We start from the raw sequence: 23,539 nt of genomic DNA, 5'->3' as shown, positions 1-23,539 counted from the left end.
ATTTGCTACCCCGCCAGGAGTGCAAACGCACGTGCATGGCAGCCCCGTTTGCGTGGGGCTGCCGCGCATGCCCAAGCCCCGGGTTGCCCTTTCCCCCCACCCATTGGCAGCGGGTTGCAACGTTAAAAAGGTTGTGGACTGCTGTTTTACACAACTCACAGCAGGTTTAGAAAATTAAAACTAAAACAGCTTGAAACCTTCTTTCAGGAAGAAGACCGGAAGCTGCTGGTTGGATTTTTAGAGGACGTAATGACTATGCTTTCTTTATCACATGCGCCTCTTGACAGCCTGAAAGCATCTTTCGTGGAACTGGGGTACTGTACACTTGGTTTTTTAATCAGATTGCGTGCAGGTTCAGACCTAAGCATTGAGCATCTTGTGCCTTTAGGAATTTCTTCCTAAACACTTTCAGCTGAATCTAATGATGGCTTTGTGACATACACAACGTGCCTTGTGACTTTGCCCTGTCTTAATGGCTTAAGAGCCTCTTGTGGTGCAGAGTGGTAAGGCAGCAGACATGCAGTCTGAAAGCTCTGCCCATGAGGCTGGGAGTTCGATCTCAGCAGCCGGCTCAAGGTTGACTCAGCCATCCATCCTTCCGAGGTCGGTAAAATGAGTACCCAGCTTGCTTGCTGGGGGATAAACGGTAATGACTGGGGAAGGCACTGGCAAACCACCCCGTATTGAGTCTGCCATGAAAACGCTGGAGGGCGTCACCCCAAGGGTCAGACATGACTCGGTGCTTGCACAGGGGATACCTTTACCTTTACCTTTAATGGCTAGGGAGGCTGTCCCATTCATAGAATTCAACATGCTGGCTCAGCAGGCTACTAGGCTACTGTTCCATTCTGAGATTTTGAAGCTGACCTAGAACGAGATTCTTGCAAAAATAGTTAATCTAGTACCTGCTGTTAATCGTTTACTCACCAATTATATATTTTACAGTTTTTGTTCCAAAACTGAGGTGCATATGTTTTACATACTCCTGTTACTAGTTTGTCAAGCGATTTCCAAATTATTTGCATCGTGCTATCAGTTTACAGAAGGGCTAATGTCATAACCTAAGCAAGAAAGATCAATCTCCCTAAATAGCATACAAGTTAGATAAAGACGGTCTTGAGGGAAAGGAAAGAGTAACAAGGAATGAATGTCAAGGAGTTTGCAAACATGGACTTTGGTTCTCACATTGAGGAGGGATCTGAAGAGCAGGGCCAATGCAACACCACCTGTATTTCAGGGGGAGAGTTCAGGAGATTGGGGGGAAACGGGTGGAATCATTTGAGAGTAAATGTCTGTTGACAGATCTGTCTTCTCTGTTCTCGCAGTGCGAACCCGGCATACCATGAGTTGCTGCTAACGGTTTTGTGGTATGGCGTCGTGCATACGTCAGCACTTGTTCGATGTACAGCTGCTAGGATGTTTGAGGTGAGTGTTTATCAGACACATCCTCATCACTGCACAAAGAGACTTTGTAACTGGGGAATCTGGCATCTAGCAAGCCAGGGGACACAACCAGCCCCTTGAAAGGGCTCTTCAGCTTTCACCATCCCCACGCTCCCATAAGGGTAGGAGAGGGAAGGAGTGAGCAGCAGTGGAGGGGGTGGGGTGTCCAGAATGGGAGGACTCTGAGGAGCAGCCTTCTGTGAGACTGCCAATTGTGGCAAGGAGTCAGCATGTCCCTTGCAGGCATTGTGGCTCAGTGCCTCTACCCTGTGCCAAGCCTCCGTGAATGTGCAGAAGACTCCCTCGGTCATATTTCCGGGGGCATCTGTCCTTCTGAATATGGGCAGTGAGCGGAGGGAGGGCTTGAAAGTGCCTTGCAGGCAGAATTAAATGATGTCCGGGCCTTTAAAATGTCTTAATCAGGGGTAGTCAAACTGTGGCCCTCCAGATGTCCATGGACTACAATTCCCAGGAGCCCCCTGCCAGCTTTCACTGGCAGGGGGCTCCTGGGAATTGTAGTCCATGGACATCTGGAGGGCCGCAGTTTGACTACCCCTGGATGCAGATGCTGACAAGTATGTTTTAACATTGCATTGTATCATTTGAAAGGGCTTGTAAACAGGTTGTGTACTGTGTGATGGAGCAGAATGTTGGCACTGTTGTTTGGGTTTCGTAGGGGCGTATATTTTCCAGCCTTCGTTTATTTTATTTCAAATATATATATATATATATTGCTGGCTTGCATCTATCTGCAAGATGTCTTCATGGGTAACTGGCACACTAAAAGCCACTTTTCCAAAAGTCTTTTTTTTTTTCTTTCCGGACCTGAATGTTAGATGGGCACACTGCATGCATGCTTAAAAATCGTCCCTGGCCCTGAGAAAACATTTCAGTGCTGAATTCAGCATTCAGACCAGTTGTCTTCTGTAAAGAGCTTGCAAAATAATAATCTCAGCATTCACACTGCTTAACAATAGTAAAAATCTGAGACTGTTTTGACCCTGATTCTTAAAGGAAATAAAACTCTAAACCTTATAGGAGCCCCCCCTCCCCCCCAATGATCCTTGGCAAAAAAGATGTTCTGTCAGTTTAATTCCCCCCCCCTCCCGAGTTGCGCTTAAACAAAAAATCTCCATTGCCAAAGAAGAGGTTGGGATCTGCCCTCAGCTGGCCGCTCCTTAGTTACAGCCACAGCAGTTGCTAGGCAGCTTTTGTATCAAAGAACTCTATAGGGGTCTTATATGGTCAGGGAGACCTCCTGGAAATCCCTTGGGTGCTGGCCAGTGTCTCAGATTCCAGCAGGAGGAATTGGGGAGAGGAAAGGCAATGCCTGTAAGCCTGGCCCCCCACCCTTCACTTACTCCAGGGGAAGGCAGGTTGCTGGCTGCAGATTAGGGATGTCAGCCTCCAGGTGAGACCTGAGGATTTCCCGGAATTTCAGCTCATCTCCAGGCTAGAGGTATCCGTTCCCTGCAGAAAATGGATGTTTTGGAGGGTGGACTTTATGCCATTGTCACCCCCAGGCCCCATCGCAACCTACATCTGGCACCCCGAACCCTCCTTCCCCCCCTGATGGCCATTGGGAACATGACACCCCCACTGCAGTCTGGCAACCTCTGTATTAGGCGCAGTTGTATTTGCAGAGCAGGGGACAAACAGGGAGTATGCAGTTAACAAGAGTCTCAAGCATTATCACATAGGAATGGTTTTAGGAGCACTTTCTTAATTTATTCTTCAGAAATTATAAAAGCAATGTCGGCTTCAAAGTATTGTCTGGCAAATAAGTTACGTATGCTGCTTTTCTTCCCTTTTCCTCCCAACCCTTTAAAATTTTATGACAAATAAGTTTAGAAACATATTGAGATATGGCACCTTTAAAATATTTTAGCCAACCCATAATGCAGGTGTTAATTTCACTCAGAACTGGAAGTAATCGGTTTCAAATTTTTTTAAAAGGTAATCAATTCTAGTTACTTGCACATCGTTGTAGTATAGATTCCCTTCTTGGACTACAGGCTCATTAACTGAGAATTGTGGGAACATAGCATGCCATTGCAGGTTTCCTGTTCTAGTTAAACTAATCCTTCCCTCTTGACAAATGAAAAACGTTGATGCTTCTAATAGGCCATCTTAAAATCCTTTAATCGGTTTATCTATTTAATTCATAGACCAGCCCTTTCTTGTCACAGTCTCAGGGCAGCTGACAGCATATAAAAACTAGTATGTGCTTTGGTTAAAAAGATTATCTAGAACTAGGAAAAAAGCCCATTGTATAAAAAATACAATGGGCGCTAGCAGGTGGGGGCAGAGTGAGGGACAGGCGAGGGCAGCGTGAGGGAAGGAAGCCTACCTGAAAGCATTTTCGAGGACGGGCGGCGGCGGCGCAGCATCCTTGTCTCGGCGGCGGCCCGGGAAAGGAGTGGAGAAGGGAGGCCGTGGCTTTGTGCGGCGGCTCCCTGACGGCCTGGTGCTGTGCGCGGCGGCGGCTCCTCGGCGGATTCTTGTTGTCGGCGACCATTTTTTAGTTCGAGCGGGCCAGTGCGGGGCTCCCTTGCTGGCAGCCTGACGCGTCGAAGGCGCCATTTGCCTCATAGAGACATCCCCATGGGGGGGGGGAGGTAGTAACCAATTTAATTATAGCACTTGTTGCCACTTACAGTAACTAAGAAATGCATCAAAAATAGTGTGTTACATTTGCCTATTTTAAATGTTTTTTATATATATAAACCAGGAACTAAGAGTTAGGTATATTTTTCCTTTTTGTTCTGTTGTCAGCATTCTGTACAATAGTCCAGATGTTTAATAGCTAAGAACTTGGTATGACTGTCCCTTTTGTTCTGGCATGAGCAAAATTATTTTAAATAGACTAGATATTTAATACATAGATCCTTTACCTGTGAAATTTATAACACTTTGTTAGACCTGCAGTATCTTAAAGCGAGAATTTAAAGGTATTATTCCCATGTAAGTCTCATTATAATAAATGGCAGTTCTTGCAAGAGGTCATTTTCTCTTGCCCTTCCTCAGAAAATGGCTCCAAATGCTATTTCTATTGTGGCAGGGATATCCCCCTAGGAGTCTGTGGATTCCCCAGGGCACCGTGGGAGCTCTAGAGGGGTCCCACAGCATCTCCCCTCCTGTCTTAATGGATTCAGCCACGTGCTAATGAACTGGCTGCTTCCATTGCTTCCCCCCCTTCCTCCCAAGTGTGAGTTCTCACTTGGTTTTTGTGCCTGGGAGGGGACAGAGCCTGCATGCCTACTCCCGCCTTAAACTGTGTCTTCTCTCTCCCCCTCCCCAGTCCTCCTCAAGACTCCCTGTTAACACAGGTGGTGATGTCACTTCCTTATGGAGGTGTGGCAGGGAGGCATGGCTAGCTGACATCACTTCCGAGGCTCCTCAAGTCCTGAAAAATCATTTCAGGGGCTCATCCATGGTCAAGAGGTTGCAAAAGGCTGTTCTAGAACGCGGGTTTGCAACATTTTTGAGCCTGCAGGCACCACTGGAATGCTGACACAGCACGGTGGGCACAGCCAGCCATCAAACAGCTGCAAGAACTGCCCTGCAGCCACACAATGCAAAGTCTTATCCTGTGGTGGCCAGAGCAGTATTCTAAAAATCAAATTTATTTATTTATTTATTTATTATATTTATATACCGCCCTCCCCAGAGGCTCAGGGCAGTTTACGTAAGAACAAGGAACAATACATAGAACGGTCTATAAAAACATGTGAAGAACCTTATAATAATAATAACTAATAGTTGTAACCATATAACAATGTAACAGTATAAACAATATAACAATACAACAGTGCAACAATACAAAGGTCCAGAGCATATTGGTGGAATTCTGAGGGGGGCGGGGGGGAGCAGGGGCCCTTCGGTCGCTGTTGATTACGTCTGGTCTTGGCCAAATGCCTGGCGGAAGAGCTCCCTTTTGCAGGCCCTGCAGAACTGTTTAAAGCTCCGTCAGGGCCCTGATCTCCTCCGGGAGCTCGTTCCGCCAGGTGGGGGCCAGAACAGAGAATTTCCGGCAGCCAATCAGGAGCCTGGCTGAGAGAAGCCCCACCCGGCCACAACACCCACTGGCACCTTGTTGGGCCCTCCTGCTCTAGATTAGTGGTAGTCAACCTGTGGTTGCTGGCAGGAGCTCATGGGAATTGTGGTCCATGAACATCTGGAGGACCACAGGTTGACTACCCCTGATCTAGATCATACCGGAAGATTTAAAAAACAGCAATGCTGTGTAGTACCCGGCCATTCCGAGTGTACCTCTTGACCCCCATGGGATCCATTCAGGAAATGCCCCCCTCACCAACCCAGCACTGAATTTACAAGCCCCTCTGCAGTACACAACAACATCCCCAGAACGGAGCGACCTTTTCCCCTTGACGAGTTCAAGTTACAACAGTGGTCTGCAGAAGGCGATTGAGTTTTGTCCTTCAGAGAGACCCCATGGCTTGTCCAGTCTGTGCCGCCTGCTTCAGCCACTTTGCGCTTTCCATCGTGCCCTCTGCATATATATTTATTATAAATGAAAGCACTGCCCCCCCCACCCCCACCCTCCAGTGCATAGTGGTATTTGCTTCTAATTTTGGTTTGCTTCTTGTGTTTTTCCTCCTCTTGGTTGTGCTCTTCCTTCTCATGACACTGTGCTCGCTCTTTCCGTGCGTCACCCGTGACTCCCCTCTGCTCTGCCCGCTCAGCTGTTGGTGAAGGGGGTCCATGAGACTCTGGTAGCTCAGAGAGTGGTTCCTGCTCTCATTACTCTCTCCAGTGACCCCGAAATGTAAGTTCCCTGACTGTCTTATACATCTGGTGTCCCTCTTACGACCTGGCAAGAAATGAACCACCAGGATAGTGGTTTATTTCTTTAGTATCCTAATAATGACAAACACGATAATATACATACCTTAAAGCAGGGGTAGTCAAACTGTGGCCCTCCAGATGTCCATGCACTACAATTCCCATGAGCCCCTGCCAGCATTCGCTGGCAGGGGCTCCTGGGAATTGTAGTCCATGGACATCTGGAGGGCCACAGTTTGACTACCCCTGCCTTAAAGGGATGGGGGGGGGGAGAAAACATGAGGAATAGCTAAATAAAATTTCAGTAACCACTGGGGAACGTAATTTTAAAAAGGGGGACTTTGCTGCTCTGTCCGAAGCGGATTGCCGCTACCTGTCGTGATTCCTGTGCCCGAGCGTGTGCTGGAAGCCGTCTTCCTGCTGTTTCATTTCTTCCACGTCAAAGAGGGATGCCGATCTTACTAACGTGTGATTGCCAGTAAATGCTGACGCATGTCAGGAGTCCTTAACGGTGTGTTTGCCCCGTGCGGGTGACCAAAGTCGGGCCAGTGAGCCTGCCTGCCCATCCTCAGTCACAGCTAACTGTAGTTCTCCTTCCCGTTTAAAACCATATTTATTGCATGTTGACTGGTTTACAGCTGACTCTTCGAGGCATGCGTGAAGCCTTAATTGACAAGCGGGTTGCTCCGGCCCTTGTTACCTTGTCCAGTGATCCTGAATTGTGAGTTTCTAACTGTGACTTTGAGTTCAGCCTGTCTGTCTGTCTCTTGCCCCTTTCCACCCCATTATTTTTTGGTTGGTTTGTTTGTTTGTTTTTTTAACCATTTACCCGGTCTTATCTTTTGTCATTGCTAGAAACTGTCTTAAAACACAAACTGTGAAATTGCATCCTTTTTCTGCTTGGAAGTTGTTCGACGTTAAAGGCTGAAGAGTTTTTATTTATTTCTGTTTTCCCCCCTAGCTCTGTAAGAATAGCAACGATCCCTGCTTTCGGAACCATCATGGAAACGGTCACCCAAAGAGAGGTAGGAGGGGTTGCCTGTCGTAGCAGGATCAAATCTGCTGTTCAGCTCCGTGCAATGGAATAAATCCCCGCCCCACTCCCAGTTATCAAGCTGTTAACATGATCTGTTTCATTATTTCTTCAGCACTCGCTGTTGGGAGCAAACTGTACTTTGAATTCAGTTGACTAATGAACCTGGGGTTGGGAAAAGACGCACACTTATACACCCCCTGTGCGCATGGCATGGCCTGATGGAACTATCTGCCTTGCCGGGGGGTGTGTGCAGGGGTAGCCTGCCCAGCACACTTTTGTGGCCTTGGCAGATGGGCTGTTGGAGGGTTGATGTTCTCCACTGGCCCAGTGATGTACTCCACTGGCCACTGGCCTGCTCACCAAGGTGGAGGCAGATCCCAAGCCACAACAGGCCTCTCAGCAACTACTCTAGGATTTCAGTTCAAAGTCAGTGTCCTGGGTTCAGTTGCACGGACCAGAATCCTAGTATAGAAATAGGCCAAGGTTGAGTGGTGAGGTTCCAGGCACTTCGTTGGGAATCCAAAGGTTGTGCTGCAAAAATAATTTTTTAAAATGTGCACATATTTATTACATAAAGTGCACTAAATCACATAGCTATCAAAACATCACAATTCTAACTACACATGGAATGGACCAACATGGAATGGACCCAACATGTTTTGACCCCGAGGAGGTTTTCCTAGGTGGTCAAATTGTTATGAGAGAAATGCACTCAAGCATAAAATCAAAGGGCTTGCTGGGTGGCAAAGAAAAATCTGTTAAGTGCTGCTCCAGCTAATCTTTCTGTTACAAAAATATCTGATTTGGAGCCCACCCTCTAAAATATGTACTACCAGAGGCCACCACTCTGCTTTTGCCCCGCTCCCAATCCCCAGTGCATTCCCACGTGGGTCAGAAAAAGCTTTGTCCAAGCTTATTGAACCAGGCACGCCACTGAGGAGCTGATGCCCTGCTAGCTGCAGCCTTATGGAGGGAGCTTCCTTGCAGGCTTTGCTGGCTTCCACATTAGGCTTCTCCTCTCCTGCAGAGTCAGCTCACTGACTCCTGAGGAGACCTGCAACCCAGGTCCTTTGACTTTTCTGTATCTCCTAGCATTTCTTTAGCAGAGTGGAAGCCGCGGACCACCAGGCACGTGATCCATGGTTCAGCTCTAGCCATTCTCCTCCTCTGCTTCTGAAATGCTTTGGAGGCCGTGATGGGCCTGGTCACAGGAGGGTTCCTGCTGGGACTCCCAGGCCTGAGGGCCCCTCTGGCTCCACTTTCCGGAGGCAGGGGAGGCACTGGAACGTCTGTCTCCCTGTGAAGGTGTGCCAGGGCATGACTTGGGGCAGGTTAGGCTCCTCTACCCATGTTCATCCAGGAATATATATACACATTCCCAAAGGAAATGGCACCTGAGCGCTTGCAGGGATAAATGCTTTGTCCCCAAGCAGTGTCCTGTTGAAATCGGGAGGCTGTGATATAATGTCCGGAGTGTTGGGATAGGGCAGGGGTAGTCAAACTGCAGCCCTCCAGATGTCGATGGACTACAATTCCCAGGAGCCCCTGCCAGCGGATGCTGGCAGGGGCTCCTGGGAATTGTAGTCCATGGACATCTGGAGGGCCGCAGTTTGACTTCCCCTGGGATAGGGTCTGGGAGAGCCAGGTTCAGAATCCCAGTTCCTGGGTGATCTGTGGCCAGTCTTACTCTCTGTTAGGCTTGTGTGCTTCGGCATGTGGCATGAGGGGCAGGAGTGGCGCTGGTGGCGGCACGCAACCCGGCCCCCACACAGAGCTCTGCGTCTGCGCGCATGCATTGACTGGCACGCCGTTGACACCCCTCCCCCCCCCCCCGTGCCACATTGCTGGGGCCCTCAGGCTTGAATGGTTGCCGAAGCACGCTGAAGCGCACAAGCCTACTCTCTGTTGTTGCGAAGGGGAAACGGAGAACAGCATCAGCCGTTTGGGATTCTCATTAGGGAGACAGGCAGGGTGTAGAAGTGAAGCAAAGAAATAACGGCTGGGGCGTTAACATTCGAACCAGGGAGGGCCCGGGTCTGGATCCCCACACAGACATTGGTAGAGCTTTGGGCCTGCTTACTCCTGTGCACCGGGGTTGGGGGGGGGGCTGTTCCACTCTCTCCCCCTCTTGCATAAATGGGCTTGTTGTGGGATACGCAAAGACTGCAAAAACTGGGCTGCAGTCTCCAGGGCTTTCAGTAGCAGTTGGCGTGGGAGATGTGAACTGACGGACTGCCGAGCAGCCTTTCACTCAACCTCCTTCAGAGGTCCCGTTGTAAATAAGGGTTCGCTATCTCTTAGGAATCTGGGCGTTCTAGAGAAGGGATTCTCCAAGCCCGTTATAGAAAGCATCTAGAAGGAGAGAAGAAGTAGAGTTGGCTCTTTTTTATGCCGCTTTTCTGTACCAGAGGGAGTCTCAAACCCTCCAAAGCATCTGAGAACACTGCTTGGGTCTCAGTGGGGGCTCAGGCAATGTAGCATCACTGCCCTAAAGCACCACGCAGAGAGGGGGGTAGGTAGAGAAGAGCGATGATCACCCAGTGAGCTTGCCTAGCAGAGCGTGGATTCAAACCATGGGCTTGCTGACCCTATTCTGACACTTTGGCCTTACAGTTTCGGGTGGGTAGCTATGTTGGTCTAAAGCAGGGGTGGGCAAACTGCGGCCCTCCAGATGTCCATGGACCACAATTCCCATGAGCCCCTGCCAGCATTCGCTGGCAGGGGCTCATGGGAATTGTAGTCCATGGACATCTGGAGGGCCACAGTTTGCCCACCCCTGGTCTAAAGCAGTAGAATAAAGTGTGAGCCTAGGGGCACCTTGAATACCAACAACATTTAATTCTGGGCATAAGTTTTTCTGTGGGCACACACTTCTTTGGATAATCGGCATGCACACGAAAGCTTTTTCCCAGGCTCACACGTTATTCTATTGCTTTAGACCAGGGGTGGGCAAACTGCGGCCCTCCAGATGTCCATGGACTGCAATTCCCATGAGCTTTTTCCCAGAATTAGAACTTGTAGGTCTTAACAGTGCCCCTTGACTCTAACCCCTAGCCCATGCTGACTGCAGCCGACCGAGTTTCTAATAGTGGTAGTCCTGCTGAGCTTGCAGTTTTGTAATTTCAGCCTGTTCCCGATTTCTAAAATAACATATTTGAGGAAACGGAACTAAGAACTTTGTTCTGACTCATGCCGAATCTGAATAAGTAATAGTAGGGTGGTTTAGAATTGCTGGTTATACAGTTGTATACATTTCAAGTTCCTCGTTTTCTTTAATGCGTAGATTTTATGCCGGAGAACAAGAAGCACCTTTTGACTGCAGAGGGTAGAAACGATCAGGAATTTTATTTAAATGCCCCAAACTTAAATGCCGAGGGGAGGAGGGGGTATCTGTTGAAAGGTGGTTTGCTTGTGAAAGTGTTTGCTTAATAATTGCTTAGTATTGCTAATTTCCTGGCAGTTTAAAAAGTTGCTACTCTCTAGGTTTTCCTGTCTGATAGAAGATGACATCTGTAAGGTTATTCTCCTGACATTTGCATCTGTTTCTCCTGCGTTTCTCCTTAAGCTATTAGAGAGAGTTAAAATGCAGCTGGCTTCTTTTCTGGAAGATCCCCAGTACCAAGACCAACATTCCTTACACACAGAAATCATTAAAACCTTTGGAAGAGTTGGGCCAAATGCCGAGCCAAGATTCCGAGACGAATGTAAGTTTTGGATGCAAAGCCAAGCCACCCATTTCTTTGCTGCTGCATGTCCTTGCATCCCCCCACCCCCCTCCGAATTATTGCTAGGTTTGCCAGCTCTGGGTTGGTAAATACCCGGAGATTTTGGGGGTGGAGAGGGCAGGATTTGAGGAGGGGAGGGGCTTCAGAGGGGCATAATGCCAGAGAGTCTCCCCTCCCAATCAGCCATCTCTCCAGAGGGAACTGATCTTGGTTTCTGGAGATCAATGGTAACCCTCATTCTTCCAGACTTCCATGAATTGCTGTGTGTTTAGTTTCAAATATTTTTTTATTTGCTATGCATTTTATTTCAACTATTTTATTTTTCCAGTTGTCATTCCACATTTGCATAAACTTGCATTGGTTAATAACCAACAGTCTACAGATTCAAAAAGACTGGACATCGCAATTCATCTCTTCGAAGCGTACAGCGCTCTCTCCTGTTGTTGTATCCTTCCTTCATTTCGAATTCTTTTTAAAAAATATCCCGAGGTCACGTGACAATAGCCATGCATCAGTGCTATGTCGTCGGGTGTGCAGCTCTGTAGGTTCCACGGCTAGAGAATCCCAGTTATACTGAAGCCTGTCTATATTACATTATTCATGATTCGTTCCAGAAGAAATTTCAGGGTGGTTTTTTTTCCGTTTGGATGACTTTGAGTTGGGTTCTAAGTGCCACCGCTTGAAATGCACCTCTTTGTTGTGTCCCCACCCTCCATCCCGCTGTCACACTCACCCAGTAGTCCTGACCCCCCTCCCCCATGCAGACTCTTGGGGCTACAAGTCCTTCATGGAAATTAATAGCAGTGCAGGTGAGGGAGGGGGCGGCAGAGGACAAGGTAAAGGGGACAAAACATTTTCTGGTTGCCTTTTGTTAGGATTCAGCCCTCCCCCCTCCCCCCCACACACACCTTTTGTTGCTGGTTGGGTGTATGGCTGAAATTATCATTGTTCAGTGGAAGTTAGAGGCTGTGGGGTATGGCACTTAAGGTATAAGACTAGCATCTGGGAGACCCAGGTTCGAATCCCAGTTCTGCCCTGGGTGGACCTTGGCCCAGTCAAATGCTGCCAAGTCTGATTTACCTCACAGGATTGTTGTTAAGTTAAAAGGGAAAAAGAAGAAAAACATGTAGGCAGCTTTGGGTCCCTGCTGGGGAGAGGTGGGGTATAAATCAGGGATGCAAGAAAACCAAAAGGGGAACAGTGTTACAAAAAACAGCAAACCTAACCAACCAGTAGTTAGGAACCAAATGGTTAGGTGTCCACAAAATATAAATATAGAAATTAAATTAATTGTGCACAATTTATAACGTTAAAAGGTTAAAAACTTGGACAGAACCCATAGGGTGCAACTTTCTCAACTTTTTTACTGTTGAGAAACCCCCTGAAACATTCTTCAGGCTTTGAGAAACCCCATAAGTGACACGATCATGCAGAATATAGTTGGGAAGCAGAGCTGTGTCTACATCCCCCCCCGGGCCTCCCCTTTATACCCCCTCCGGGCCCATCACTGACTATTGGGGAGGCAGGTCAATATGACCATATATGAATAAGAGTTGGTACTTATATGCTGCTTTTCTCTACCCGAAGGAGTCTCAAAGCAGCTGACAATCACCTTCCCTTTCCTCTCTCCACAACAGACACCCTGTGAGGTGGGTGAGGCTGAGAGAGCCCTGATATCACTGCTCAGTCAGAACAGCTTTATCAGTGCTGTGGTGAGCCCAAGGTCACTGAGCTGGTTGCATGTGGAGGAGGAGCAGTGAATCAAACCCGGCTTGCCAGATTGCTCCTGACCACTACACCAAGTTCTCTGTATGCTCATATCACCGATTAAATGTTTAACAAATATTTAAAACATAAAAAAACTAACTCTCACCCACTCAGGAAACACTTCCAGGGCCACCAAGAAACTCCAGGGTTTCACAAAAGCCTGATGTGAGAAAGCCTGCCATCAGCTAATCACTGAAATCACAATATATGCACCATACAATGCTAGACCTACAATGGTAGACCTAACACGTTTTGACCTCAAAATGGGTCTTCCCCAGAGGTCTAATCCTGAGATCAATACAAATTGAACTGATAGAAGATGTCCATTTATCAGATATAAATCTCCTTTGATCTCTTTGAAAGCCTTCAAGAATTCATTATTCTTGGTTCACAAATAAATGAGTGGCAATTGCAGTATGGGAATAAAACTTCGAATTGCTCTGGGTCACTCAGCAATGACGAGCTTGACTCAAACATGGAAAAGCAAAGACCATAAGCCTGACTACCAGGTGTAGATCAGTTAAATCTATCATATTTCCAGTAGCCAATTATGGGTGTGAAAGCTGGACAATGAAAAAATCAGACAAGGAAGAATTGATTCATTTGAATTAAGGTGTTGGACAGCAAAAGTCACAAACAAGGAAATACTACAGCGCATAAAGTCTGATCTATCACTAGTCGGCAAAATCACGAAACTCCAGCTCACTTACATTGGCCATATCATGTGATCCAACTCAATGGGGAAAGCAGTTATGCTAGGACTGGTCAGTGGAAAAAGGAAACCAGGCTGACAAAGAGCACGGTGGTTGGACACGAATGAGATGGACACCGGCCAGTACATTGCAGGGCTGAGGGAGGCAGTGCAGGATTGGGGACTGTAGCAACAGCTGCGCCACAGGATTGGACATGACTGACGACAACAAAAAAAATCACATTCTCTTCAGCTGCTCCAGTGTGGGCCTGTAGCTTCTGTGCTGCCCGCACTACAATGTTTTAGCAGCCATGGTGAAGAAACATTTGATAAATGGACATCTCCTATCCGTTCCATTTTTATTGTGCTCAGGATAGGCCTCTGAGGAAGACCCATTTTGGGGTAAAAACCCATTAGGTCTCGCATTGTAGGTCTAGTGTTGTATGGTGTGTATATTGTGATTTCAGTGATTAGCCTATGGGCTCTTGTCCAAGTTTTTAACCTTTTAACTTTATAAGCTGTGCACACTAAATATGTGTACAGCAGTGGCCAAACTATGGCTCTCCAGATGCCCATAGACTATGATTACCATGAGCCCCAGCCAGCATGGCCTGGCTGAGGCTTATGGTAGTTGTAGTCCACGGGCATCTGGAGAGCCACAGCTAGGCCACCCCTGGATAAATGAAGTAAGACATACCATGAAGAGGAGAAGGAGCTATACTTGGTCCAGAGGTTCTGTGTCCTTACCCACCCCCTTTTCCAGGCCACCACAACAAATTACCCACTGTTCCTCTATATCTGAGTAGATACCTAACATCTTTTATGCATGCGCACACAGGATTTCCCTTTCAGTAACTGTTGTAAAACCTAGTGCTTGAGCATCTTGATAAGCACTGGGTGGGGGGAGACCTGGACTAGGGATGTGTGCTTCAGCTCGGTTCGGCAATCACCGAAGCCCAAGGTGTCCAGCGGCACGGAGAGGAGGGGCAGCAGTGACACACCAGCCAGCGGCCGCACAAGGGCACGGAGCTCTGTGCCTGTGTGTTTGGCGCTGGCTGGTGTGCTACCACTGACCTCCTGCACGCCGCTTCAGGCTTCGGTGATTGCCGAGGCGTCCAAGCCAAAGCACACACCCCTAATCTGGACTGTTGCTCTTTGTTCTTTATGCCCACATTACAAATGCACCATGTTTATCCATTGCTTTCTTGTTTTGCACCAGGAAACAATGCTATTTCATTGAGGGCATTAGCTTTATTGACTTAAGGCCACGATTTGTATGTAGTGTCTTCTCTGGTGATGTAGAACCAGTGTGTTAACCCCAGACTATTGCTCTTTGTAAGACCTTAACTGCCCGCCCACCAGTCATTTCAGAGGATTTAATGGTCAGTCATTTTTTACCTGGACTCAGGTGTTTACGAAATGACATGGAAACTCTCTCACCAGAACATGAAGTAAGTAACTGAACCTGCTGTTTTCTCCTTGGATTTTAAATGTTCAATCAAGTTAGCTGTCTCCCTTGGAACTGTCGGCATTAGAACTAATATATTAATCTGTAAGAACACCAGTCCTGAACTGGAGCTGGAGGGCGTTCAACACCCTGTTTGCGGAACGAAAACAATCGCCGCTCCTCAGTTAACACGCATGCTGCATTTTAAGAAAGCCCAGGCCAGCCTCATCGCGTCTGATTGTGGAAGCTAAGCAGAGTCAGCCCTGGCCAGTATTTGGATGGGAGACCACTAAGACAGTGGTCCCCAACCTTTTTATCACCAGGGACTGGTCAACGCTTGACAATTTTACTGAGGGGGGGGGATAGTCTTTTGCCAAGGGACGTCACCGCCGCCTGAGCCCCTGCTCCACTTGCTTTTCCGCTGGCGCCCCTGACTTCCGGCCGCCCACTGGGGGGCGCTGCCAGCAGCAGCTGCACAGTGCCATGCCGAGGGGGAGCCCCAGCCATGGCGGTCGCTGGAGAGCACCAAAGGTGAGCCGGCAGCAGAGTGGCAGGGCAGCCCCCAAGGCAGCAGCTGGGGAGGAGGACGAGGAAAAGCCGCGGCCTGGTACCGACTGATCCACAGACCAGTCCCAGGACCGGGGGTTGGGGACCACTGCACTAAGGAATACTAATGTCGCTGTTCAGAGGCAGGCAATGGCAAACCACTTCTAAAGGTCTCCTGCCTTGAAAACCCTACGAGGGTGCAATTTGATAGCAAAAAAAAAAGAAAAATCAAGAAAAGTTGGTTTTTATACCCCACTTTCCACTGCCCAATGGAATCTCAAAGCGGCTTCCAGTCGCCTTCCCTTCCTCTCCCCACAAAAGGCACCCTGTGAGGGAGGTGGGGCTGAGAGAACTCTGAGAGAACTCCCCTATGAGAACAGCTCTAACAGGACTGTGGGAATTGTAGTCCACGGACATCTGGAGGGCTGCAGTTTAACTACCCCTGCTTTATGCCATTGAAATTGTAAGTTAGCATCTAGCCTGTCCGAGGAACTCACAAGGATAGATTCAAGTGGGTCACTGTGTTGGTCTGAAGTAACACAACAAAATCAGAGTCCAATGGCACCTTTAAGACCAAGAAAGATTTATTCAAGGCGTGAGCTTTCGAATGCATCGTTGTTGGGCTTAAAGGTGCCATTGGACTCTATTTTTGTTGAGGGACTCACATTTTGAATGGATGCGATGAAGTGGACCCATGACTCATTGATTCTACTCCTCCGTACTGAGTCACATGAGCCCCAGTCTCCAGCAGATCAATGGGTTCCACCTAACAGCAGAAAAAAAATCAGTAACACTTCCCATTTTCATGCGCTTTTGCTAGGAAGCAACTATGAATGAAGCATCTAGATTTTGTAACAGACGCTCTCAACTTCCGCATCTATTTCTAGCATTCGAATGGAGTACACAGAGCTGTGGTTGACTTTGCCTGTTCGAGGCATCGCGGAGAAGGGTCTCCTGGTCTGACAACCAGCAGGAGACTGGGGGTGGGGTATGGAAAATGGCTTTCAGCAACAGCGTGACATTACAACTTTTTAGGACTCAACAGAAACTCTGTGGTAAAACCATAGAGTCTCCAGCAGTTTCTAGATTGGGAATGGTTTTGTCAGTTCTGAATTTTTCCTGGAAGTGGTGCACTGTAGGCCTGGCAGACTTATTTTATTTTTCTCCTGCTTCTGCTCTGAGCTCTTCCAGGAAATGGTTTGCTCTAGGGGGCAGGGGATCTATTTCCCCTGTGAGGAGATTGGCAACCCTAATCATAGATCAGAAATCAAACACTCACTGTGGTAGCCACTTCCCCATAGGTAGAGGTAGCCAAACTGTGGCTCTCCAGATGTCCATGGACTACAATTCCCATGAGCCCTTGCTACCCTGATGCTTGAGCGGGACTCATGGGAATTGTAGACCATGGACCTCTGAAGAACCACATTTTGGCCACGCCTGCCATAGAGAATATTTCCTTCCTGTCCTCGTTTCAGTTTGCCACCTATTCCACTGGACCAAAATTCATGGCAGGAAATTAAAAAGAATATAAACTAAGTTTGAGGGGATACAATGTTGCCCTGAGGATAAACCCACCCAAGCCTGGACTGATCAGTTAGGTAAAAGCTTGACAGGCTTTTTAAATAGAACCAGGTTTATTTGGGAAGACGCATGACTTGAGGTAAATATTAACATTAACATGTTTGTTGAACTTACCCCCTGAACCTAACTTGGTTTTCCCCACTGCAGTGCTCACTGTGAGCTCCTGACTCCCCCCAATACATTTCCTGCTGGCGGATTCAGAGCACTGCTCAACTTGGTTGCTGCCTGGGCACATTATTGCGTTCTTTCCTGTTTCCAGGAAGTGGAGGGGGGAAGCCCTGTAGTTCTGAAGCGAAAGAACAACGTCTGAGTCCAGTGGTGCCTTGAAAACCAACCAAGTTTAATTCTGGGTAGAAATTTTTGGGTACATACGCACCTCTTCCATTTGTTTCGCTTTCAGCAGGGGTAGTCAACCTGTGGTCCTCCAGATGTCCATGGACTACCATTCCCATGAGCCCCTGCCAGCAAACGCTGGCAGGGGCTCATGGGAATGGTATTCCATGGACATCTGGAGGACCACAGGTTGACTACCCCTGGCTTACACTGTGTATTATATTTCCTCTATGTAGGCCACTAACAAAGCTCTGATCTCCTTAACTTCCACACAGCTGCTTTGAGATGCTGCCCTGGGCCTTTGGGTTGAGCTTTCACATTGCCTCCAGTATGGAGTGTTTCAATGGAATCAGTTCGGATTTTCACTTGGGAGTCCAGAGACCAAGTGTTGTGTCTGCAGGGGAACCAGTCTAGTTGGTTAATGTTCTGAAATCCTGCTTTCAGATTCCAGGGCAGCGCCGCCCCTCCTCTCCACGCTGTGGCGCTGGCCTCCTACACTCTGCCTCCGGCTTTGGTGATTGCTGAGCCGAAGCGCATATCCCTAAGTAACTCCCCCAGGGACTGACCCTTATTTATTTTATTTCTTAGATTTTAAGTCTGCCACTCTCCGGAAACTCATGGCGGGGTACAATATAACCCCCATTATAAAAAAAAATGATAAAACCCCACCCCATAACAGAACATAGCTTAAAAAAAAGAAGATAAAACAAGATCTCCCCCCCCCCATCCCTGCAGCCAGCTGTCCACCCCCCAGGGTGGGGTATGCTGGATGTTGCCACATAGCCTGAGGAGGGTCCCCCGTTGTTCCTTGCTCTGACCTCAACCAAAGACCTGGTGGAAGAGCTCTGTCTTGTAGGCCCTGCAGGACCCTGACAGAACTGTCAGGGCCCTCAGCTCTCCCAGGAGCTCATTCCACCAGGTCGAGGCCAGGATTGAAAAACCCTGGCCCAGGTCGATACCCAGTGTGCACTTTTAGGGACAGGGACCTCCAGTAGATTGGACCCACAGAGTGAAGTGCCCTGCGGGGGACACAAAAAGAAAAGCAGTCCCTCATAGGCAGGGCCCAAGCCACGGATGGCCTTAAAGGTCAACACCAAAACCTTGAAACTGATCCCGGCCAGAACTGGCAGCCAATGCAGCTGCCTCAGCACAGGCTGGATATCGGCCCTCCAGGATTTACCAGTGAGGACCCTAGCAACTGCATTCTGCACCACCTGGGTCAAGGACAAGGATTCATAGAGCGAGTTACAGAAATCCTGCCTAGAGATTACCATTGCATGGTCACTGTGGCTAGACAGTCTGGGGGAAGATAGGGTATTTGTAGCCTCACCTGGTGAAGGTGGTAAAACACCATGCAGGCTTCCCTTGTGACCTGGGCCTCCATAGAAAGGGAGGTATCCAGAATCACCCCCAGATTCCTGGCTGAGAGGCGAGATGTTAAGTGACACCCTGGCCAGGGTGGGTAGGTGCGCTTCCTGGTCTGCCTCTTTTCTGCCCAGCCACAGGCCCTTGGTCTGGGAGGGGTTGAGTTTCAGGCAGCTCTGCCCTAACCATCCAGCAATGGCTTCCAAACAACTGGCAAATATATCGAGGGGGACCTCTGAAGAGCCACATTTTGGCCACGCCTGCCATAGAGAATATTTCCTATGGGATGAGGGGGGGGCTTTGTCCATGAGGAAATAGAGTTGGGTGTCATCCGCATACTGGTGACATTCCAGCCCATAACTCCAGACCAGCTGTGCCAGAGGGCGCATAACGATGTCAAATAATATAGGGGAGAGTACTGTCCCCTGTGGGACCCCACAGGGGACTCGATAAGGGTGCCATAATTCCTCCCCCACTGCCACCCTCTGTGTCTGGTTCCAGAGAGAGCCCAGCTATTGAATGGCCTTCCTCCGAATCCCGACCCTGGCCAACAACTCATGGTCGACCACGTCAAACGTGGCCGACAGATCAAGCATCACAAGGATGGCCAAACCACCCTAATGCTGCTGTTGCCAGAGATCAACACCGTCTCCACCCCGTGGCCAGGACGGAAGCCCGACTGGTATGGGTCGGGCACCAAAGTTTCCTCCAAGTAGGCCAGGAGCTGGTCCACAGCAGCCTTTTCAACCACCTTGCCCAGAAAAGCAAGATGTGAAACTGGGCGGTAGTTGGCCAGGTCCTGCAGGACCAGCAATGGATTTTTCAGGAAGGGACAAACCACCGCCTCCTTCAGCACCTCTGGGAACTCCCCTGTAGACAGGGAGAGGTTGATAATCTCTCCCAGCGCAGAGCTAACCCTCGCTCAGATTGGCTGAGAACTGTTGGAAGGAATATTGCAAGAGTACGGTTTCTCCCCTTTAGCCCAGTTAGCAGCTTTCAGAAAGCCAAAGAAATACTTAAAGCAGTGGATTTGGAACCTAGCTCTTCAGTCCAGTAGGGCCTGGCTGCAGCAGCATTCCACTGTAACACACCGCTCTAAAAACCCTTTCTTGCCGGCAAGTTATTTAACAACACTTGAAGTCTTTAAATACTGGAAAATATTTACTTTGGCATGCCCTGCCCTCAGCCCTCCGGAAGGCAGACACCTTGGTATTACTTGTTTGCAGTGGGTGTGTCCCTGCCAAATGGGAAAGGTTAAGACCAGGGGTAGTCAAACTGTGGCCCTCCAGATGTCCATGGACTACAATTCCCAGGAGCCCCCTGCCAGCGTTCGCTGGCAGGGGGCTCCTGGGAATTGTAGTCCATGGACATCTGGAGGGCCGCAGTTTGACTACCCCTGTAGTGCATGCACTGCAATGACATCTGCCAGTGGTAGCAAACTCCCCAGCAAGATCAGAGCATTTCTACACCTTCCTGCTTCTGTCTGGTCTTTCTTCAGCAGTAACGTGCAACGTTGCAAAATTTTGTACAAGAGCATGGAATATACGTAAGCAGATGGATAAGTCCTTAAAGAAGTCTGGGTTATAATGACTCCTTCAAATCTGTTTGTTGTTCTTAGTATTCCCCCTGGCAAGGTTTTTAAGCTGATTTGATCGTGGCTCGACACAATCAAAGCCAATACAGGGATGACCATGAACTAACTAAAAGAAGCCGTCAGAGACAGGGGCGCGCGGTGAAGACTTTCCTATAGAATCACCCAGGGTCAGACACAACTGAACGGATAACATCATCATCGTTATATTTTAAAAACTGAACTTGAACTGAGCTTCTCTCTTTGCTTTTGGCATGTGAAACCTCCAAAGCTGTTGGAACTGTTTATGAAGGCTTGTCCTCCCTGTCCTCCCTGTTAATTCCACAACAAGCAGTCTTCTGCAACCAAAGCCCTGAGCCAGGAAAGGCTGTATCTAATGCAAAATAATTTAACAAATAGAGTGCTTTGGCTTGGTAGATGCTTGCTATAGAAGGGATTGCTTTTCATCTCTGTTACATCGTGCAGATAGTGACAAGAATCAGAGCCCTTAGCAGTGTTAATAATATCTTAGAAGCAGAGGGACAGAATGCCAGTCCGTTTTTGTGTGTTAATTGGATCATGATGGTTATTGGTGATTTTTGTAGCTGCTACCATTGCAAGCTTCAGTGGCCATGGAAGACGTGGTACAAATCTGATTTTGTTTCATGCATTCAAACATGTTTGATCCTTGAATTGAAACATAGTGTTGTCCTGTGTCCTAGGTTATTTTGAGCTCCATGATAAAAGAGTGTGAACAAAAAGTGGAAAATCGGGGTGTCCAAGAACCACAAGGGTAAGGCTTTTTGTTTTTCAGAAAGTTGTTGTTTGTCTCACAGTATTCACTGCCCGTGTCCACAGTCTGGAGTCAAAACATCGTCCAGGTTTTCATCCTATGAAAGTTCAGTCATATTATTTGCCTGTCAACTTCAAGTGTAAGGAAGATACTTTTAGTTGGGGAAGATCGTAGGAGCACATAGGTATTTCCAGGCTTTGGGGTAGTAGGCCCTTCAAGGAAGCGATAGTTCATATGTCAAAGTTAGTTCTGGGGCTTTGAAAATGGGAGAGTAGATGCTCTGATCATCAAAATGACATGGCAGTGTACCATAGCCACAAAGAGACCAAAAAGGGAGGCAATGTGGGATTGCATGCGATCCCCTTTCCCTAGCAATCCCCTTTTTCCTGGCCCAGCTCATCCGTGACTGGGGAAAAGGTGGAAGGGAAGTCCCTTCTGGGTTGGTCTGGGCCACTGCAAGCCACATCCAGGAGAGACGGGGGGAACCGAACTTGCTGGACCAGTTCAGTTGGGATGTGGCCTACCTGGGTTGGTTTGGAGTTCAGTACGTGGACTGCCCCAAACCAAGCTGCCCTTTTTAAGTTCGAGTCGACCCCTACAAATAAACATGCATGCGTAAGGCTATGTGGAATAAAGCCTTCAGTAACTGCAGCTCTTCTTCACTTGGCCTTCTCTGTTTTGGCTTCTCTTTGACGTGTTCCTGTTTCCACATGGATTTCTTTAGACTATTTTTTCTCCCAGTAAGGCCATACATTCAGGTATGATCATTCAGCACTGAAGTAAAATTGAAAATGTTGGGCATGCAGACCTCTCAAGGCAGGCATTCCAGTAGAGCTGGATTTTTCAACCAGGGTTCTTGAAACTCTGGGGTTTCCTGACAGCCCTGGAAGGGTTTCCTGATAGGGTGGGAGCGAATTAATTGTATATGCTCTTTTAAAATGTGTTAAATATTTATCAGGTGATACCTATGGTCATGTCAACCCCCCTGGCTGGGCATATACACAGTTATGCTTTCCCAACGATATTCTGCACGATTGCACCACCTCTGGGGCTTCTCAAAGCCTGAAGAACATTTCAGGGGTTTCTCAGTGGTCAAAAAGTTGAGAAAGGCTGCAGTAGAGCCTTTAGCTTCCTGTGCTCAAAAGAGGCCTTGGAGCACTAAGCCTCCCTGGGCTGGGATCTTGTTTTCTCTCCGTTCTTCTATCCTTCTGGCAACTTTTGGGGCATGACCTGAATCTGCCTTGAACAGCCTTGGCCCATCTGGCAGAGTCCCGTTAATTTTACCAGAAATTTTGGCGCAGTTGTCCATGTCAGATCTTTCCCAGACCCTCTTCCTGAGAATATTTCAGTAGAGATGCTGGGGCTAATTCGTTTCCTCTCCCTCCTAGCTCCATGTCAATTGCAGCAAGCCTGGTGAGCGAAGACACAAAGACCAAGTTTCTAAACAAAATGGGCCAGCTGACCACCTCGGGAGCCATGCTTGCGAACGTATTCCAGAGGAAGAAGTAAAGCAGAGCAGGAAGCCCTTGTCAAACACAGGAGAGACCTCACTCGGACTGGCTCCCTCGTACTTGAAGTACTTGCCTTTTTATTTCCCCGTCTTACGTTCTCGTAGTCTCATTTGACTTTTAACCTACAAAGATATTTGCACTGCTCTTGAATATCGCTGTGTTCCTGTCAACTTTTCGGTTCAATGTGGTTGATTATTATAAAACTAAATTAAGTCTGTATTAAGTCCCTGTCCTGTGTTCTTGTCTTTCCGGCCTAATTTTTTTTATATATATTTCCTGATGGGACCCTGGCTGATCTCTGTATTATAAATGAAGCTATTATGATGGTACTTAAAATAATGTAAATTTGAAGTTGCTGTCATGAAGTAATAAAAGTGGAGATGACTTATGTATTTAAGTTACGGGAGACTAATGCAGAATTTTTTAACATTTCTAAAATGCAAGGCAAGAATCACTTGCTCTCATCTGATTCCAAAATTTGTGTGTGGGGGGGGGGGGAAGAGCAATAAGTATATTGTATATATTTTAGTCTCCAGATTGGAGAAAGTGATGCAGAACGTTACTACTTGCAGTACACGTCTTCATGGGAGACAGATGATCCCCAAAGGGAGGGGCCTACTAGATGTTACAGGTGTGCCTCTCATGTCTACTGGAGGTAAGCAGCTGGGTCTTAAGCCTTCGTGATAGAAGGAGGAGGAGAAGAAGAAAAGAAGAAGAAGAAAGTTGGTTGGTTCTTATATGCCACTTTTCCCTACCCAAAGGAGGCTCAAAGTGGCTTCCAATCGCCTTCCCTTTCCTCTCCCCACAACAGACAGCCTGTGAGGGGGGTGAAGCTGAGAGAGCCCTGATATTACTGAAGAAGAAGAAGAAGAAGAAGAGCTGGTTCTTATATGCCGCTTTTCTCTACCTGAAGGAGTCTCAAAGC

General features: G+C 48.0%; 1 protein-coding gene across 4 annotated transcripts in view; it reads left to right on the top strand.

The window, feature by feature from the left end:
• RELCH (RAB11 binding and LisH domain, coiled-coil and HEAT repeat containing) overlaps positions 1 to 23,015 on the top strand; it is a 72,598-nt gene extending 49,583 nt beyond the window's left edge. For 3 of the 4 annotated variants that reach the window (XM_077353426.1, XM_077353424.1, XM_077353427.1), the window contains 9 exons: positions 208 to 314; positions 1,326 to 1,425; positions 6,150 to 6,232; positions 7,211 to 7,274; positions 10,851 to 10,989; positions 11,339 to 11,455; positions 14,831 to 14,919; positions 21,033 to 21,103; positions 22,492 to 23,015. In XM_077353426.1, the coding sequence (XP_077209541.1) occupies positions 208 to 314; positions 1,326 to 1,425; positions 6,150 to 6,232; positions 7,211 to 7,274; positions 10,851 to 10,989; positions 11,339 to 11,455; positions 14,831 to 14,919; positions 21,033 to 21,103; positions 22,492 to 22,612 (891 nt within the window). In that variant the 3' untranslated portion in view covers positions 22,613 to 23,015. Of the gene's footprint in view, positions 1 to 207; positions 315 to 1,325; positions 1,426 to 6,149; positions 6,233 to 6,887; positions 6,971 to 7,210; positions 7,275 to 10,850; positions 10,990 to 11,338; positions 11,456 to 14,830; positions 14,920 to 21,032; positions 21,104 to 22,491 lie in introns of all 4 variants that reach the window. The other variant, XM_077353425.1, reaches the window with a different exon arrangement.
• The last annotated feature ends 524 nt before the right edge of the window (positions 23,016 to 23,539 follow it).

This window comes from Paroedura picta, chromosome 9, assembly GCF_049243985.1.
Source record: "Paroedura picta isolate Pp20150507F chromosome 9, Ppicta_v3.0, whole genome shotgun sequence".
Lineage (NCBI taxonomy): Eukaryota > Metazoa > Chordata > Lepidosauria > Squamata > Gekkonidae > Paroedura > Paroedura picta.
This window is presented reverse-complemented; position numbering and strand designations above follow the sequence as displayed.